Source organism: Tamandua tetradactyla, chromosome 1 (genome assembly GCF_023851605.1).
Source record: "Tamandua tetradactyla isolate mTamTet1 chromosome 1, mTamTet1.pri, whole genome shotgun sequence".
NCBI lineage: Eukaryota > Metazoa > Chordata > Mammalia > Pilosa > Myrmecophagidae > Tamandua > Tamandua tetradactyla.
Window position 1 is genome coordinate 40268813 of NC_135327.1, and position 20828 is coordinate 40289640.

Genomic DNA, 20828 nt, shown 5'->3' on the forward strand with positions numbered 1-20828 from the left:
AGAAATCACAACTAGATTTTTTTTGGGATAACTAAATGAACCGAATCTACAAGGTGAATATGAAGGATTAGACAACAATTCTCTTAAGAAAGGAGAACAAAGAGAGGCCAGTTTTCTTACTGAATATTAAGACATATTACAAAGCCATAGATATTAAAACAATGGGTTATTGGGATGGGAATAGAACAGAATGGAGTCTGGAAATGGAGCCAGATAGTTATGAAATGTTGGACTATGGTAAAGGTGGTATTTCAGTTTGGTGGGGAAAGAATAAACTATACCATAAATAGTCCCACTAACCATATGAGAAAAAGTAAATTGGGTCCCTATTTCATACCATATACAAAAATCAATTATAGATAGATTAATAGTCTGAAGATTTGGGGGGGGGATGGCATTACCAGAAGAAAATATAGGAGAATATCTCTATGACCCTGGGAGTGGGAAATCCATCCCCAAAAATGAAAAACCTAGAACATATAAAAGAAAAATACTGACAAAAATTTAAAAGCTTCGTCTGTAAGGGGCATCCTATAAGAGGTTAAAAATAAGTAGGCATGTGGATAAAGTATTTGCCACACGTGTAGAAGGTCAGCAATTGAATTCCAGAAAAAAGATAACTTCAATAGGCCATGGAAATGGACAGGAAATATAAGCAACCAACACACATATGCAAAGGTTCAATCTCAAAAGTTTTCAGAGAAATAGAATTAAAACCATGGTATCTCATTTTAAAGCTACAATATTGGCAAACGTTAAAAACATTGGCAATATTAAATACTGGGGAACCAGGAAAGGCCCTGGAGGAGGGCCACCAGCACAACTACGTATGGCAGCAATTTGAGAATTTCCAAGCCCAGCAAATACAATTTTGGGACAATGCCTGGAGAAATGCTTATTAGGTGCCCGAGGAGACATGTATAAAAATGCTTACAGCAACACTGTCTGCAATAACAAAATAATAAAATAATCTAAATACCCTTCCAAGGACAAATAAAATGTGCATATTCCATACAGTGGAATACTAAACAGAAGGTAAAAGGAATGTTCTAAACTTATGTATGTCAATGCATAATTAGATCTCAAAGAATCAAGTAAAGTAGCAAATTGCAAAATACTACATACCATCTGGCTCCATTTATGTGAAAAACACAGTCAAACTAAGATTTTTTTTTTCTCTGACTGTGCACTGAAAAAAGGGAGGCCCAATTTTGAAATCTGAAGATTTCAAAAGCTTACAGGATTTGCTGTCATGTGGGATATGAGGTATGAGAAATAAAGAGGCATCAAAATGGCACAAACACTTTTGGACTGAGAACTCTGAAAAATTAGACTGTCATGAACTGTGATAAGAAAGACCTCAGAAGGAGGTCTGCCTCAAGCTTGGTAAGTATGAGATGCTCACAAGACATATGAGAGGAGAGGTGGGATAGACAGTTGTCTGTGTAGGGCTAATGGCTAAGGGAGCAGTCTCAGCTAGAAATTAAATATGGACGTCCTCAGAAGGTGAATGGTATTTGAATCCATGAGACAGGATGGGGTCACTTAGAACTCATGGATCAAAGAATAATTAAAATGAAATTTCAAAAATAATGACAATAAAAATATTACATAAAACTTGTGGGTCACAGCTAAATCCATGCACAGATGAATATTTATAGCTTTAAAGGTGCTTAATATTAGAAAAGAGAAAATGCTGGGAATCTATCTTTAGATATAGGAAGATAAATATCAAATTAAGTCTAAAAATAAAAAGGAGGAAATAAGCAAGAATACAGCAGAAATTAATAAATAGAAAGTATTAAACAAGCCAAAAGTTGGCCATCTGAGAAGACGAATAAAACTGAAAAGCTACTAGCAAGACTGCAAAGAAGAGAAAGAGAGACAACACAATCGATGTCAGGAATTTTGAAAAGGTAGCATTGCCTCAGAGTTCATGATCACTAGAAGTATAAAATTAAGAACAACTTCAACTTTATGCCAATACAGTTGAAAGTGTAAAAGAACTGTACAAATTCTTATTTTAAAAATTGCAACCAATCAAATGGACATAAGAAGAAATAGTTATATACCAATTTAAAAATTGAAACTGTAATTAAAACCCTTGCAACAAAAAAAGCAGCAGGCTCTGATAGCTTCACTGGCAAATTCTTCAAAACATTTAAGCAATAAATATTTATAAGCTTACATAAATTTCCAAAGACTAGAAAAAGAGAGAATACTCCAGAACTTGTTTTAAGAGACCAGCATAACCTTGTTTCTAAAGCCTGGCAAGCACATTTCAAGAAGTGAAAATTACAGGCCAATCTCATGCCCTAAAAGGATATCTCCTAATACTACTTCTATTCAAAATGATAGCCAGTGCAGTAAAACAAGAAAAAGAAATAAAAAGCATAAGGGTAGGAAAGGAAGAAATAAAAAATATATATTACACAAAAAAATCCCCCAAAATCTACAAATTCTTAGAATTAATGTCAGTTTAGCAAGGCTGCTGGATATAAAGTCAATATATAAAAATTCACTGCATTTCTATATAACAGCAACAATTTGAAATAAAATTTTAAAAGATATCATTTGACTTCTGGTCATATGTTTGAAACACCAAGAATCTCTTTCAACATGACCCAGAAAAACTACGCAAACAGGATCATCACTACATGTCAAACGTGCAGTTGCACCAAATTCACAAGGATCAGTTGAAAATCCTCATAGACACTTTCAACCAAAAACCTTACCCAGGTTATGCTACCAAACAGAAACTAGCTTTAGCAGTTAACACCAAACAGTCTGGAATGCAGATGTGGTTTCAGAACTGAAGAGCTAGACACTCATTCCAGAGGACAGAACCTGAGCAGGCCTTAGAATCTAGCCAAGGCCGCAGGCCAGATCCCCCTGCAGACATGCAAATTAGAGAAGCCAGACGGTGCCACACCTCCTATACCTCTTTCCAATTATGTACTCTCATCAAGACATTCAAGAAAAACCCTTACCCTGGGATTGATTTCAGAGAATGACTTGCTAAAGATATTGGGGTTTCAGAGTCAAGAGTCCAAATTTGGTTTCAAAACCAAATATCTAGAGTCCATGTCCAAGGAAAAAGAGAACCTGGTGAGATCTTAGAAAAAAAATGAGACAAGGCACAAGATCTCTGAGAAGAGAGAGTTCAAGGAATGCACTCTTTCTCTGAGACTACAAGTTGAACATTCTGGAAATGGTAAGCAGAGGTAAGGAGGCAGAGACAGGTCCAAGAGGTACTCCACAGCACTACTCACCCAGCCTGGATCTAGAGCTCAGCAGAGTTTGAGAGCAGTGAAAATAAAACTAATACATATCATTTTTAATCATCACAGTAATAATTGATTCAGACAAAAATCATCAGTGGATGTAAAACTCTCAAAATGAATGCTTTCTGAAGAACAAGCTATGTATTGTCTCAAAGAATCTACCTATGAATTACTTATTAATTATAAAAGGAAAATTGGTAAATTCATATTGGAGAAATTTGACAGACTTCACCTTAATGAAGTGCTCAAAATTTGCTTTATTAACCATAGCATGGACTGACGTGAGGTGCCTCCTGATACGAAGCATCTAAGAAAGACAAAACATCCTTTCTGTGGTATTACTGCCAAAAGTGTGCATGTTTAATTTAATAATAAGGATACACCAGACAAGCAAAACTGAGTGACATTCTACAAAGTAACAGATGTGTACATTTTCAACAACAGATTGAACAATTGCAATAAAGATGGAGAGAAGGTATGCTAATACAGGAAGTCTTCTGAAGAGTTATCTTTCATACGTAGAATGTGCTACCATTTATGTGGGGAAGGACACAAATTCAGAGACCTGTTTATGCCTACAACTTCTCTCCAAAGATGCTCTAGAAATTGGCAACATTAATTATCTCTTTTTATATAAATGTAATTTTATTGAGATATATTTACACACCATACAATCCATCCAAAGTACACAATCAATGGTTCACACAGTTGTACATTAATCACCCAATCATTTTTAGAACATTAGCATTACTTCAGAAAAAGAAATAAAAAGAAAAGAGAAACCCCAAACATCCCATACCCTTACCCCTCTCTCTTATTAACCACTAGTATTGCACTACCCAATTTTAAGACTTACAGTAGAGTTAACTAAGACAGTGTTAGTTAACAGAACAAAACATCCAGAAGTAGATTCATACAAAAACAGGCAACTGACTCTTTTTCAATATAGTTATACAATTATTACCAAAGATCAGGCTACTGGATTACAGTTCAACAACTTCAAGTATTTCCTTCTGGTTATTCTAAAATACTAGACACTAAAAATAAATATCTATATAATGAGGCAGTAGTCACAGTCATTTGTTAAACCCTAATTTCTCATTATACCTTCTCCATCTTGTACTAGTTACCTCTTGGGAAGAGAGGTAGAAGACTGAAGACAGAACTGCTTTTTCAGTTCAGCCTTTTTTTTTTTTTTTTCGCATGGGCAGGTACCGGGAATCGAACCCAGGTCTCTGGTGTGGCAGGTGAGAACGCTGCCTGCTAAGCCACAGTGACCCGTCCGCCTCAGTCTTTTTTATACTGTTTGTTGTAGCACCAAATACACAACTCAAAACTTCTCATTTTTACTACTTTCAAATGTACAATTCAGTGGCATTAATTCTATTCATAATATTGTGCTACCATCACTAGCATCCATACCTCAACTTTTTCATCATCTCAAACAGAAACTCTGTATCTATTAAGTAGTAACTTCTCCTTTGCCACACCCACCGCCATGGCTACTTAACCTGTAATCTAACTATCTATGAAGTTTGCTTACTATATGTATTTCATATCAATGAGATCATACAGTCATATAATATTTGTCTTTTTTGTGTCTCATTTATTTCACTCAACATATCTCCAAGATTCATCCATGTTGCAGCATGAATCAGAACTCCATTCCCTTTTATGCATGTATCAACAACAATTTGTTTATCCAATCATCTGTTGATGGACACTTGGGTTGCTTCTACCTTTTAGCTATTGAGAATAAAGTTGCTACAAACATGGGTGTACAAAAAAATAATAACTAAAAAAATAAAAAGATACCACTTACAATAGTGTTAAGTAAATCAAATATCTACAAATAAATCCAAAAAAAAGATGTGCAAGACCTCTGTGGAAAAACTATAAAACATTGTGGAAAGAAATTAAAGAGGACACAAACAAATCCACATCATGGATTAAAGGACTTCATATAAAGATGGTAATTCCCTCCCCAAACTGATTTATTGATTCAAAGCAATCCCATTCAAAGATCCCAAAAGTTATTATTATTTTTTTTTGGCAATTTTTCAGCAAACAAGTTCTCAAGTTTACACTGGAAATCAAACAACCAAGAACAATCTTAGAAACAAACAAAAAAGACAATCTTGGAAAACAAATGGAAAGACTTGCTCTACCAGATACAAGACTTAACATAAGTCTTCAGTAATTAAGACAGTATAGTACTGACAAAAGGAAGGACAAATTAAGAATAGGTAATCCTAAAATAAACCTATATGTATTTGGGCACTTGATTTATAACAAAGGCAATACTGCAATGGGGAAAGCATGACCTTTTCAACAATTGGTGCTTGGTCAGCTGGTTAGTCATAATGTTTTAAAATGAAATTTGTGAAAGGCAAAACAACATGAGGAAGCAGAGTACTTGGGTAAAGCTGTTCAAGATCCATTCTTCATAGTCCCATGTCAAACAGTCCAGGCCCAAGTCTTGGAGGATATTGTTGGAATATATCATTAGAAATTTCTTGTGGTACAGAGTTGGCCTAGGAATGTAACTATTATTATGAGAGTAAATGTAAAATTCAAAGCTATATACATTACATGGGACAAAGATGGCTATTTTATATTGATAGAAGACATCCACTTTTATGGACAAACTTATTGTCATGAAACTACATGTACCAAGCAATATGTAAAGCATAAATTCTACAAATTGCAGGCAGAAATAAACAAGACCACAACTGGGCTAGGGAATTTTAATTTAATTTCTCAGAATATGACAGATCAAGTTGATAATAGTAAAGATATAGAAAATTTTAATACTATTAATAAGCTATGTTTAATAGTACCACATAAAGTTTTGAATCTTATAAGCAGAGAATACAGATTCCTTTCACAAGTCCATGGACATTTACAAAAAATGATCCTATACTTCTGTGCTGCTTTGAAAGGATGTATGTACCCTAGAAAAGACATGTTTTAATCCTAATCCCATTTTGTAAAAGCAGCCATCTCTTCTAATACCTATTCAGTATTGTATGTTTGAAACTGTAATTAGATCATCTCCCTGGAGATGTGACTCAATCAAGAGTGGTTGTTAAAGTGTATTAGATGGAGACATGTCTCCACCCATTTGGGTGGGTCTTGATTAGTTTACTGGAATCCTTTGAAAGAGGAAACATTTTGGAGAAAGTCAGAGATTCAGAGAGAGCAGAGCAGAATGACGTAGCCATGAGAAGCAGAGTCCACCAGCCAATGACCTACGGAAATGAAGAAGGAAAATGTCTCCTGGGGAGCTTCACAGGAAGCCAGGAGAGAATGCTAGCGGATGATGTCATGTTTGCCACGTGCTTTCCAGATGAGAAGGAGACCCTGAACTTCATCAGCCTTCTTGAACCAAAGTATCTTTCCCTGGATGCCTTAGATTGGACAGTTCTATAGACTTGCTTTGTTTGGGACAGTTCCACAGCCTAAAAACTGTAAACTAGCAACTTATTAAATTCCCCTTTTTAAAAGCCATTTTGTTTCTGGCATATTGCATTCCAGCAGCTAGCAAACTAGAACAACTCCACTACAAAAAAATACTTCAATTTAAACCAAAGGTAGAAATTACACAGGTTATAGTTCCAACCACAAATGTGAAAAATTTAGAAATTAAGAAGAAAAAGATACACACATATGAATAATCACACAGTTGGAAATGAAATCATTTCCCTAAAGAAGCTTTTTCTTTTTTTAGATGCATGGTCTGGGAATTGAACCCGGGTCTCCCACATGGAAGGTGAGCATTCTACCACTGAACTACCCATGCACCCTCATAAAGAAGTTTTTTATTTGAAAGATATAAAAGTCAGAACCACAAAATAGTCACCAAATAACAACAAGGAGAATGAGAACATTAATAGCTAAGACTATAAGATAGAGATTAAGCAATACATAGCACAAGATTCATAGCTTTCAAAGCTTTTATATTAAACAAGAAAAGAGAGAAAATAAATCAATCAAGGAATCGGAATAGGAAGAGGAAAACTAATTCAAAGAAATTAAGAGAAAGAATGTCATAAGAATAAAAGCAGTGATTAATAAATTCAAAAAGAAATAAATCCAAACTTGATACATAAATCTGAGAGCAAGCTAGCTCTTTGAAAAGACCATTAAACAGAAAAATCTAACTTAAAAAAAAGAGAGTAAAAACAAAGACAACTTTGAGGAAAAGAAAGAGGGTATAAGTACAGCTACGGAATATATTAGATTGTAGGTAAAGCTCCAGAGATGGCAGTTGGAACTCTGAGTCCAGGCAGTTTATGGGCCTCTCAGTTATAGACAGCAGGAGAGTCAATTCTGGGGGGAAGGCTACCCTGGTTACAAAGAGAGCCAGGCACCATTTGCCTTTGAGATGGACCAGGGGGCAGCAATTATCAGAGCTGAAGCCAGATGTGCCATAGGACTGATATGGTGGGCAACTAAGAAAGTCATAGCTGCTGCTTCCAGTGATGAGTACCGGGCTAAGGGAAGCTGAAACACCGAGAGCACATGTTTCTTAAGCAGTTTTACTCATACTTAAATTCATTTTGCATTGATTTTTTTTTTCATGTAACACTATATCATAACTGTTTTCCCTCATTATTTGTAATCTTTATAAAGACTGCTGCATATCTGTCTAGTAGTTGAGAGGGGCATGCTCTTGTGAAAGATTTTGGTATTTTAAAATTTGCTTGTTCATTTTTAGTATTACGATTAAGCTTAGTGAATATTCTCGCATATATTCCTTTCTACAGAGTTTAGATTATTTCTCAGATTTGCTGGAGTTGAGGTCAAGAGTATGAACATTTTAACAAGTCTTGATAACCATTTCTAAATTGTACCTCCGAGTGTTATATCAGCCAACCTTTATTGGTATGATGCTCTTTGACAAGAACTAAGTACTTTAACTATAATAATAACAATTTAGTAGGCGCAAAAGGGGCAGAAAAAGATCTTGGGTTTTAATGTGCACTTCAGTTTTAGGGAATCTGAATATTTTTGCTTATTTATTTATGAATATATCCTTTAAATAGTTTTGTGATTGCTCAATTTTCTCTTTTCCCATGGTTATTTCACGTGAATTTGACTCAGCACTCAATAAGAAAAGATATTATCCACTGGTAGGGGGATATTATATAAATCTACAACTCCATGCTAATATTTTTTTAATTAATTTTTAAATTAAAAAAATATATGACGACAAAGAAACACAAACATTCATAACATATGATCATTCCGTTCTATATATATAATCAATAATTCACAATATCATCACATATTTGCATATTCATCATCATGATCATTTCTTAGAACATTTACATCAATTCAGAAAAAGAAATAAAAAGACAACAGAAAAAAATTCATACATACCATACCCCTTAACCCTCCCTTTCATTGATCACTAGCATTTCAATCTAAGTTTATTTTAACATTTGTTCCCCCTATTATTTATTTTTATTCCATATGTTTTACTTGTCTGTTGATAAAGTAGATAAAAGGAGCATCAGACACAAGGTTTTCACAATCACACAGCCCCATTGTGAAAGCTATACAATCATCTTCAAGAACATGGCTACTGGAACACACCTCTACATTTTCAGACAGTTCCCTCCATCCTCTCCATTACACCTAAACTAAAAAAGTGATATCTATTTAATGTGTAAGAATAACCTCCAGGATAACCTCTCCTGTTTGGAATCTCTCAGCCCTTGACACTTTATTTTGTCTCATCTCACTCTTCGCCCTTTTGGTAGAGAAGGTTTTTTCAATTCCTTGATGCTAAGTCTTAGCTCATTCTAGGATTTCTGTCCCACTCTGCCAGGAAGGTCCACACCCTTGGGAGTCATGTCCACATAGGCAGGGGGAGGGTGGTGAGTTTGTTTCTTGTGTTGGCTGAAGAGAGAGGCCACATCTGAGCAAGAAAAGAAATTCTCTTGGGGATGACTCTTAGGCCTAATTTTATGTAGGCTTAGCCTATCCTTTGTGGGGTTAAGTTTCATATGAACAAACCCCAAGATTGGGGGCTCACAGGCTAATAATTTTGGGGTCTTTAGATGCTTTTCTAGAAAAACCTAATTTTCTAAATTTGACTCAAAAGAAATGCAAATAATCTTGGAGGGAAAAATGGAAAAGTTGCCAGTGATGAACCTGAAGTCAGAGCCAGCTTCCAAGAATGGTCTTCCAGGTTTTTCACTGAGCGAGCCTATCTATTCCCAGAAGTCTGAAAAAACCCAAGCTATACTCAGTGGGAAGAGGGCTTACAATACAATAGCAAATTTACTGACTTCATGTTGGGATTCAGAATTAATGAATTTTCCTTTGTTTGTTGCCATGTGCAAACATCGTGGTTTTTAATAATTGCTTTCTTAGTCACTTCACTTGGTATAAATTTGGGCCATATTTTAAGAGTCATCAAAAACCACGTGTATACATGGGCAGACCCAGAATTCACAGTGATCTCAGTGCAAAGGGTGAAGCCCACTGACAGCCAATTTAATCAAGGGGGAATTCAAAGTATTTGCTGCAAGCAATTGATTTTCAAGAGAAAAAGTCAGCAGGAACAAACAGCCAGTTGGGATGAAAATCCCTTGAATCACCCCTATCACCATGTTTTCTAGCAACTAACTCCCGACTCCATATAGCGGAATAGTCAAATTACTATAATTATCCCGATACACAAGTGGCATATCAACATTATTTTAAACATGGATTTTTGCATAATCTTTCATTATTATCATTCAGCTTCCCATTTGGAAATGGAAAACAACAAACAAACCGTGATCTATCCCAAAAGAAAAGAGGTCACCAGAGAGAACAAATAAAAGGGCTATTTACATGTGAATATACTAAGAGAGATGTATTTTACAGTCACATACACTCTTGAAATTCATTAAATTCCTTCTCCCCTGCTTCATAAATATGGGCAAAAGAGACTTCGCCTACTGAGAAAATAATCCCAGCACATAATGATCATAACGAATAAAAATAAAGCTATTTTTCCTGGAAAGACCATATAGGTCCTATATAAAAGTGTGCTTGTGTTTTCACCATCCTGAAATGGATGTGACTGGTGGAAAACATGGCCCAAGTTGTACCAAAGCTGAAAAGGAAAGTTAAGAATCCCAGTTCTTCCATAACCCTGTTTCCTGCAAAAATAATAGGTTCTTAAGTGGTTACTATCATTTGTTGTTGCTGTTGTTTTCAGGTGTTTGAAAAGGCTGAGCAGTTATATTTGAATTAAGATGGAAAACCAGCAGCAGGTTTTGTTAAATAATCAAAACCAAAAAGGCTTTGTGGTTGGTTTCCCCGACAACAGTTTTGGGTTTCAGTCTGGATCATATTTCTCTTGAAATGTTAGCAGTCTAAGAATCCCACCCTGGAACCTCCTCAGAGAGTTTATACTGTTCACTTTGGGGCAAACTGATTTAGCTTAGGCACAGGTCTAGTATTTCCTTGCTTTATCAAAATCTGGCAAAATATTAGAAGTCATATCATTAAATATGGAAAACCAAAATTTCCAGAATTCCTATGAAAGAATACAATTTTTGTTACCTTTATATATACAGATACCCATATATACAGCCATCCAGTGACTTAAAAAAAAAGACAAAATTCAAGTCACAACAAATATTAGTATATTAGTCTTTATATGAGCATTAAGTAAAGTGGATTTTGCTGCCACTATCTGGATTCTTGCTATAGCCCTGCAGCCTTGGCCACAGGTACCAAAGAGCTACACTGGACCCCAGAGAAAGCAAAGGAAGGAGGAAGAAGAGCGGAGATGCTCAAAACCCAAATCACAATAAAAAGAAAAAAAGACAAATTTGGTGGCCCTTGTCATCAAGTGTGTAATAACTGTGTTCCACCACTAAGGGAGTAGATGGGAAGGGTCTATCTGCTTGGGAGGTGGGAAGGGTTTCCAGCCAAGTCTGAGGAAAGAACTCAGTTTTGCCACCTGGGAAGGGGGTGTTGGGGTACTGAGGCTGTTAGAGCAAAGGTTCTCTCCTTGGGGGTTCTGATACCCATATTAGGGGTGCTGAGAAGTGAAAAACCCACTTATGAAAACTAGGGGACAGGGCTGGGTGGGTGTTGCCTACATTCTGCCAGGGAAAGGAGATAGGCTTCTGGGAGGGCATAAATATCCAAACATTCTCCACCATCAGCACACAAGATTACTTCACTGGGGGCTGCAGGAAGGAAGGGGATACCATGCAGCCTTAGTGGACCATGAGTTAAAAATAACTACACGACAAACTGGATGTTAAAATGAATGTCCTGAGATATAGAATGCAAATATTTTGGCAGAAATATTGCTATGCTCTGTCACTGAGCATTTCATTTGTATTTGGACTCCACATTAAAAGAGTAATAAAAGTAAAATGTGTTTCATTCCTATTTGGAGTCTAGGTTAAAAAGGAATCCAGAAATATAAAATGGAACCTTAGGAAGAGACTATTTCATGTACAATAAATAAGCAATTGTTTCTTAGCTGGTGGCTGGCTCTGGCACATGGAGAATGGTTCTAGATGTTTCCTACTCTGAAGAGGAGAGAACTGAGGGCATAGGCAAATGTAAACACAATGAAAATACATATAAATAAGACATAAAGAAACATTTCCTGATAGCAAGAGTGATTTATATGGGAATTACATGAAAATTCTATTTTAAAGCATCTTTTAAATGTAAAATAAGCTACACTCTTTCTGGATGGTTTGGTTCAAAGGGGCCACAGGAGTTATTGTTTTGAAAGCCCTACAATTTAGTTATGTAAAATTAAATTTCTGCCTGCCAAAGAGCACACAAAATTCAATCGAGATTTGTAAGGTGGGCCCCAGGTTAATAACGAGATTAAAAAATCAGAACCTTGCTGGGTATTTTTTTTTAATATTTTAATTGACAAAACAACATACAAACACAAACATTCTTAACATAGGAACATTCCATAATTGATGTACAATCAATAGCTCATAATATCATCACATAGTTGCATATTCATCACCATGATCATTTCTTAGAACATTTGTATCACTCCAGAAAAAGAAATAAAAAGAAAAAAGAAAAAACTCATATATACCCCTTCCTCTCACTGACCACTAGTATTTCCATCTACCCAATATATTTTAACTTTTGTTCCACCCTATGTTTTTTCTATACCCCTTAACACTCTCTTTCATTGATCAATAGTATTTCAATCTACTCAATTTATTTTAACATTTGTTCCCCTTATTGCTTATTTTTTTTGTGGAGAGCCGCCTCCCGGGTCTGGCCTAGTGGACACGCCGCAGCCTGCTCTAGAGTTCCCCCCGCCCATCAAGTGAGCCAAGATGGCGCCCGCATCCTGTTTCCGCGTATGACGCACGCGCCCACCAACCCTATCTTCCAATCACCTCTGTATACGTGGCACTAACCTATTGGGTTTGGGCACAGTATATAAGAGGTTACCCGGACAGGGTGGGTGGAGACGACCCATAGGGAGCCGTACCTGACGGCCGCATAGAGGTTGTCTCCCCGCGGGGTGCTTAGGCCCGCGTGGAACCTGTAACAGAGAATGCAAGCTTAACTCCAGTAAAGGTCTGTGCTCACAACCGTTGCGTGCCTCGAACCCGTGTTTATCACTCGAGTCGGTTTGCCTGCGCCTGTCTCTTTCTCCCCTCCTGTTCCCTTCGCCGGCCGGGGATCAGAAGCCGAACGAGACGGCGCCGACAAGTGGTGGCCCGTACGGGGAACTCTTCTTCTGCTGCCTTTCCCCGAGCTGGTGAGGACGTGTTCCTCGGGTTCACGGCGGAACCTCCGCGCCTGATCAACGTGAGAGGGAACCAGGACGCCAGCCGGTGTGGATTCCGGAGAGACTGGTGAGAACCGTGACACCGCCCGGGGGCGCCGAGAAACTGCTGCCCGACAAGTCAGCAAGCTTTCGACCTGAACCATCAGGCCCGGTCTCCAGCCCTACTGATGATGGCGACGACCGAAAAGATGACAACAACAGTGCAAGTGACCCTCCGACCGAGTAGAAGAGAAACTAGCTTTAACCCCACTTTTCCCACTACGAGCTACTGTGGGACCAAGTCACCTCATGGTTCTCTTGGCCCAGGTTGACCACTTGGATTCTTCTAGCAGTGGGACTCTTAGTAACTCTGCTCATTGTTAAATGTTTGTTAGAACGCTTGTTCCAGACGCAGCAACAGCTACGCGTCACCACTATGTTGGCTATGTCACTTGCCCCTGATGCCCCTGGCGACACCCGCACCGTAGCCCAGTCCTTCCCCTCACCGTATGACCCATCCCGGCCACTCAGGGCGGGACGCTCGAAAGCAAGGTCAGCGGCAAGGCCCATGGCTGTGTCCCGGGTATAAAAGGCGGCACCAGATGTCATAATTTTTGGTCTTAGGATGATCTCTAAGGCAGAGTCACGGTCCTGGCCAGGCTAGACTCCGGCCATTGCACAGAGACACCTAATGACACTCTCGGCTCTGGTTGCCGCTCTCCTGCCCCCCTACATAACCCAGTTGCGAGGCGAAGCACTGCAGGGAGAGTCACGTTGTTTCCAGTTCACGGGCTCTCCGGTCTCTATATGAGGAGGCATTCTGGTTGGTGCCTAGCAAGCCTAGTCCAGACTCCCCAAAGCACCAAAACATGTAGTGGGCCGCTCAAGCCCACGGGAGCTCACTCATCAATGGAGACACTGGGTCAAAATAAATAAAAAAGGGGGAGATGTGGAGAGCCGCCTCCCGGGTCTGGCCTAGTGGACACGCCGCAGCCTGCTCTAGAGTTCCCCCCGCCCATCGAGTGAGCCAAGATGGCGCCCGCATCCTGTTTCCGCGTATGACGCACGCGCCCACCAACCCTATCTTCCAATCACCTCTGTATACGTGGCACTAACCTATTGGGTTTGGGCACAGTATATAAGAGGTTACCCGGACAGGGTGGGTGGAGACGACCCATAGGGAGCCGTACCTGACGGCCGCATAGAGGTTGTCTCCCCGCGGGGTGCTTAGGCCCGCGTGGAACCTGTAACAGAGAATGCAAGCTTAACTCCAGTAAAGGTCTGTGCTCACAACCGTTGCGTGCCTCGAACCCGTGTTTATCACTCGAGTCGGTTTGCCTGCGCCTGTCTCTTTCTCCCCTCCTGTTCCCTTCGCCGGCCGGGGATCAGAAGCCGAACGAGACGGCTGCGGACATTTTTTAATCCATATTTTTTACTCATCTGTCCATACCGTAGATAAAAGGAGCATCAGACATGAGGTTTTTGCAATCACATGGTCACACTGCAAAAGCATCATTATACAATCATCTTCAAGAAACATGGTAACTGGAACACAGCTCTACAGTTTCAGGTACTTCCCTCTGGCCACTCTAATACACCTTAAACTAAAAAGGGGATATCTATGCTGGGGTCTTTTTAAATTCATGCTGCCCAGATCACACTGGACTCCAAGGAAAAAAGGTTGTTTTTTTCACTTGTTATTTTTATTTTAAGTATTAAACGTGGCAATGCCAATACAGTTGTGAAAAAGCAGGCTGTGCCCTATTTTGCTGTCTGCATCATCAAGAAAATTGCCAGCTCAATTTGGATTCCAAAATCTTTATTCTGATTATCCAGCTAACAAAATACACAGTTCGATTTGCAGATGCTGGGCAAGACCAGTGGAGAGGCCAAGGGGAAAAAAATACATTGTTTTGAACATCATCACTGAGGAGAGTGTCCGGAACACAGACCACCCTATGTGTGTGCACTAAGTTCTCTATTACCACAGTCTCCCAAACAAGCAGAGTGCCCTTCTTTAGTATCTGTGACTGCTTCTTTATAAATTCTTCCAATATTTGGGGGAACTTGATACTTCTAAATTAGTTTCTCCCAAATATTAATAAATAAATGAATAAAGCTTTACTAGTTTTTCTTTATACTGTACAACAAAGATTCTCTCTTCCTTCTATATGTCAGGGCTTCAGATATCAGAAGACAATGCTCAGACCCTATTCTTCCACTTAGTTATCTACCCCACCAGTCAGGTGCCCATGTATGCATTCATTCAGCCAATGTTCCTATCATCTACAAGCAACTCCTACCACTAGCTAATGGCAGGCCAGAGATATCTGATTTCCTCATTCTTCCTTCCAGGACCCACCTTTACAGGCTCTCACCGTCCATTCTGGTGACTATTCTTGGATGAACTACAAAACTCTGATGTCCTTCACACTGATACTCTCCAACCCAGCTCCCATTCTTCAGGATTTTAATAAATAGTGCTTAGAAAGGACAGGACAATTTCTTGCCTGGGCTGAACATAATTGCTTCCCTACACCATGGAAGGGTTTCTGCTTTCATAGAGCTGGTTTCACTACCACTTCCTACTGATCTAGTGGCCAAACAAATCCTCCACATGTTTTTCTACATATTCCCATTCTGAATTAGTTCAACTGGTTTTTAAAATCACAATACAGACACATTTATCTGTCTTAAATTCTGAGTTCACTGAGATTAGAATCAGAAGTGACTCAATTCACCTCGACTTAGTTTGCTTACATTTTAGTTTGCTTACATTTTCTGCTCCTAGCAAAAATGTGGGTTCATGAATTGTAGGAAACAAGGTAAAACTTTTCCCACCTGAGTTGAGATCTCTGAATTTAAAAACTCCTCCACTATCACCAAGGTTTAATACATAAAAACTAAAACTTGCAAGTGTATGTAACCAGTTTATATGCAAAACAAGCAGTAATAGGAATATATACAAAATATTCAAGTAAACTGCAAATGGAATGTGCATGGTTAAACTTTTTAGATTTAATGGAAACTTCTGCCATGGCTGAAACGAAGAAGAGCTGAATAACAGCAGACTAATCGTAATGCATTTCGGTAACTAAAGGAGGGCCACAATCAACATACAGAAGCAAGACCAGCTTAAAAACACAAAGTCCTGACATCATTCTGCTTAGAATGAAACTGCATTTTCACAACTGGTGGGAAAAGACCAGACCTTGAGTCAAGGATTTCCATACAAGCAGTTTATCTGAGAGGTGATTTGAGGAAGCACCAGCAGGAAAGTGAGGAAGAGACAGGGAAGAGAAGGCAGTAATAAAAAGTGTGTTATCATAGGAATTACCACTGTGGGAAACTGGAGCTTAATTCCCTGGGGGAAATTGGGAAACAATACATAACATGTTTCAGAGTTATCTCACCTGAAGGGGGAGGGAGGTGGGGTACGTATACCCTGATCGTGTTAATTACATATAAATAGATCCCATCAGTGGTGGGAATGACCACACCAACAGTGTTTTGGTCTGAGTTCCCTCAGAAGCAGACTTTTGACTCTAGGATTCCAAACAAGCAGTTGATTTGGAGGTGATCCAGAAAGTACCAAGAAGGGAGTAGGGAAGTGAGACAGGGAAGGAAAGGCTGCTCCCAGTATATTAATTTCCTGGCACTTCTGGTCTTCTTGCACAAGACAGAGTGATTGTCCGCAGTTCCGAAGAAGCCCTCAAACACAGATGTGAAGATGTCAGCACATGGAAGTTGTCTAGAACACACACACAAAATAAAGTCCAAGGTCCCTGATAACTCATGAAAGTGACAACCCATTAAATAACTTGCTAAAATGAAAAAACTGACCATGTATCAAGTGTAGTACAACCACCATCGCAGTTTTCAGTCAAGGTCATCCAAGATAAAAAGACACCTGGTCAAAAGTGTCACACAAAGCAGAGAAGTCTGGCTCTTGATTCTGGATCAGTCACTGATGCGCTTTAAACCTTGGATGAGTTTGGCAGGTATAAAATGGAGATATTGCCACCTGTCCTAGTTCTCCTATAAGAACTTATGGGGATAAAATGAGATAATGCATATGAAAATCCTTTGAAAAGTAAAAAGCAGTAAACAAAATGCAAGATAGAAGGCACAATGATGCATGCTCATTTTAAACAAAAATTTTAGTGCATATTTTAGTGAAATTATATTTCCTTTAACTTGAGACTTTCATCAGAAAAAAGTAAAAGTAGATCACAGCACATTTAAAATTTTCTCCAGAGTCCTCTTTTTGTTGTTATTGATAGGAAGATGGCAGCAAAATGTGTTGATGACTCTTTTCTTAGATATTATGAGCTGCTGATTATTTGTGAAGCCATCCCTGAGTTATTTGGAAGTCTGTAATATCTGCCCCTACCCCGAGTAAAAATTTCATCAAGAATCATTTCTGTGTCAGTGAACAAGAAACAGATTTTTAAAAATAAGCAAGGCACAGAACTTAACAAGAAAAGTTTTCCTATTTCCTTTACTTACTATCTTATATGTAAGTAGCAAATTTTAAGTAAATAAATATTAAAGGACATAGAAAAAAGCAAGATTTCCTTTACCTTCATTTCCCTTGAGACTAGGCTTTCACTGGAAAGAGAAATACTGGATTATGTGTGTTCATAAGTCCTGGGTTCAATTTAAATTTTAAATACCTTACTCCTATAAAGTCTCCATGACTTAAATTTCCCATCCATTCTATGTATGGAATACCCATAGCATCAGAGCCATGCAGTAACACAATGGTAGAGAATATATCTTTTCAACTTTTTTCAAAACCTTTTTTAGTGTTTAATTTTTAAACTAAAAACTAAACTAGTTTAGTTTTAAACTAAAAAAGACCTTTTTAGTTTAGTTTAGTTTAGTTTAGTGTTGTAAGATGTAAACAACAAAATTTGTCATGTTAACCATTTTTAAGTATACAATTCAGTGCACATTAATTACCTTTACAATGCTGTGCTACCATCACTACCATCCATTAACAAAAGTTTTTCATCACCCAAAAGAGAAACTATTTACCTAGCACACAATAACATTTCTACCTTCCCCAAGCCTCTGATCACTGCCAATCTAATTTCTGACTCCATGAATTTGCTTATTCTAGATATTTTATATAAGTAGAATCACACATTTGTTTTTTTGTATCTGATTTATTTCACTTAACATAATGATTTTAAGGTTCATCCATGTTGTAGCATACATCAATACTTCATACCTTATCAAGGCTGAGTAATATTCCAATGTATGGATATATCACATTTTATTCATCCATTCATCTGTTGGTGGACCCTTGGGTTGGTTCCAACTTCTGGCTATTGTGAATAATGCTGCTATGCACATTGGTGTAGAAGTATCAGTTTGAGTCCCTGCTTTCAATTCTTTGGGGTATAAACTTTAGAGTGGAATTGTTAGGTCATATAGTAATTCTATGTTTAACTTTTTAAGGAACTGCAAAACTCTAGCACCTGCACCATTTCATATTCCTACCCACAATGCACAAGAGTTCCAAATTCTTCACAACCTCACTAATACTTGCTATTTTCTGTTTTTGCTTTTTTGTAATAGCCATTCTAGAATGTGTGAAGTGGTATCTCATTGCTGTTTTGATGTGTGTTCCCTAATGGCTAATGATGTTGAGCATCTTCTCATGTGCTTATTGACCACATGTATATCATCTATGGAGAAATATTTATTCAATTCCTTCACTTATTTTTTAATTGGGTTGTTGGGTTGTTTGTTGGTCAGTTGTAGGAGTTCTTTATATATTCTAGATAGTAAACCTTTATCACATATATGATTTACAACTATTTTCTCCCATCCTATAGGTTGTCTTTTTAGTTTTTTGTTAATGTCCTTTGATGTACTAAAGTTTTTAATTTTGATGAAGTCAGTTTATCTATTTTTTTCTTTTGTTGCTCATATTTTAGTTGTTATATCTAAGAATCCATTGCTAAATACAAATGCCTGAAGATTTTCCCCTATGTTTTATGGTTTAAGCTCTTATATGTAGGTTATTGATCCATTTTGAGTATTTTTGTAAATGGTATGTTTTATTCCATGTCTACCATAGATGCTATCACTTAATCCTCCCAACCACTCTTTGGAGTAGATGATAGTTTTATCTCCATTTATATTTTATCTCCATTTTATACATGAGCAAATCGAGCCATAAAAAGTACACCATTGTGAATGGAATTAACAGTACCACACTTTACATTTGAATGTGGTTAAAAGAGGAAATTTTAGGTTATGTTGATGTTTCTAGAATAAAACTTTTAAAAACAGAAATTCTGACCCCCAATGTAAATTATAGACTACAGTTAATAGTACAATTATAATAATGTCCTTTCAGCAATTGTAACAAAGGATCATTCAAAAGCAAGGTGCTAATAATAAGGTGGTATACGGGAATTTATGCACGCTTTTTCTATAAAATTACAACTTCTAAAATAGAAAAATTAATTAATTAATTTTAAATTTGCTTATTATATTTTGGCTTTTGTATAGCGTGAGAGTAAAATGTTGAAATGCAAGCAACTATTTCACCATAATTTATGTCTACTCTAACAATAAAAATTCTGAAGGTGGACATTATTACAAAATTTAAACTGCAAGGCCACTTACCTTGTGTAGTTTTGATTATCTGTGCTCACAGATATTTGTACAAGAATATGATTAACCAAGGGAACCACTCCTTAAAAAGGATTGAAAAAAGAATTTAAAATGTTCCATCTATTCTATCACTTAGATAAAAGTGCAGTTGCAGATAAGGCATGGATTTCATTTACTGATATATTCCTGAGATAGCCACTATACCTTCACTTCCTTGATCACTTGGCTCTTGTAATGGTTCCAGAATATCGTCAGGATGTGGGTTACAGAGTCCATGAAAAGGCCCGAGGTTGAAGCACTCATGCAGGAGTTCCATGTTCACTCTTGAGCACACACTCATGAACCCAACAGCTATGCCTTCCACCTGAAACATCCAAACACCTTATTATGCTTTCAGATCTCAAGTTCGTTTTCATCATGAAACTCCCCTTGGCCCACAGCATGGGGTCAGTTGGTAGTTTGGCAGTCATGTGATATATTTAAGGGAGGAAGAAGCATCTTCTTTCAGTAGCTCAGCATCTAGCACATAGTCCATATAACATGCTCAAAAAATATCCAGTGAATGAATGATCACTGTGTATAACCCTAGAGGGAAGTAGTCAAAGAGTTCTTGAAGATAAACTATGGGAACTTAACACTTGCCCTCTTTGTCCAGATAATCCCTATATCTCTTCTGGCAGTCCTCTACTCTCCTCTACCATGTACAGTTTTCAGTAAGACTAGCTACCATTCCAGCATCTGTCAGTTTGATCCCTGATTCAGAAACAGTTAGCAATCACTTGCCCTTTATCAGGTAGGAACTCTTCAATATTCATGAATTCACTGATTTATTTGGTTGGATGTTCTTATGGTGAGAAGTGAGGCAAAGAGGTTGTGGAATGCTCGACAGAAGTAAACTCAAGCACTCTATGTATTCATACAAAAAGGAATGCCAGATTCCTTATTTTAGTGACTATTTCATTTGGAAAAATTAAACAACTCTTCAAAACATGGGGGGAAAAAACTATCCCAAAATATTGTACCCACGTGCAGCTTTCCAAACTTTGTCCAGCATCAGTGATATCATGAAGGCTGCATCTTAAGGCAACAAGGGCCCAAGCTTGGGTGTGGCACACACGTTAGGGATTAGAATG

At 37.8% G+C, this 20828-nt stretch overlaps 1 protein-coding gene and 1 pseudogene across 9 annotated transcripts in view; one reads left to right on the forward strand and one right to left on the reverse strand.

Annotated features, from left to right (window-relative positions):
- The window catches only part of CFAP61 (cilia and flagella associated protein 61), a 355256-nt gene that overhangs the window by 274122 nt on the left and 60306 nt on the right, over positions 1–20828 (reverse strand). For all 9 annotated transcript variants that reach the window (XR_013157060.1, XM_077114804.1, XM_077114796.1 and 6 more), the window contains one exon: positions 19900–20059. Coding sequence is in view for 8 of the 9 variants with exons in the window: in XM_077114804.1 (XP_076970919.1) it covers positions 19900–20059 (160 nt within the window). In the remaining variant the exon portion in view is untranslated. The remainder of the gene's footprint in view (positions 1–19899; positions 20060–20828) is intronic.
- Positions 2620–3152, forward strand: LOC143678284 (double homeobox protein A-like; annotated as a pseudogene).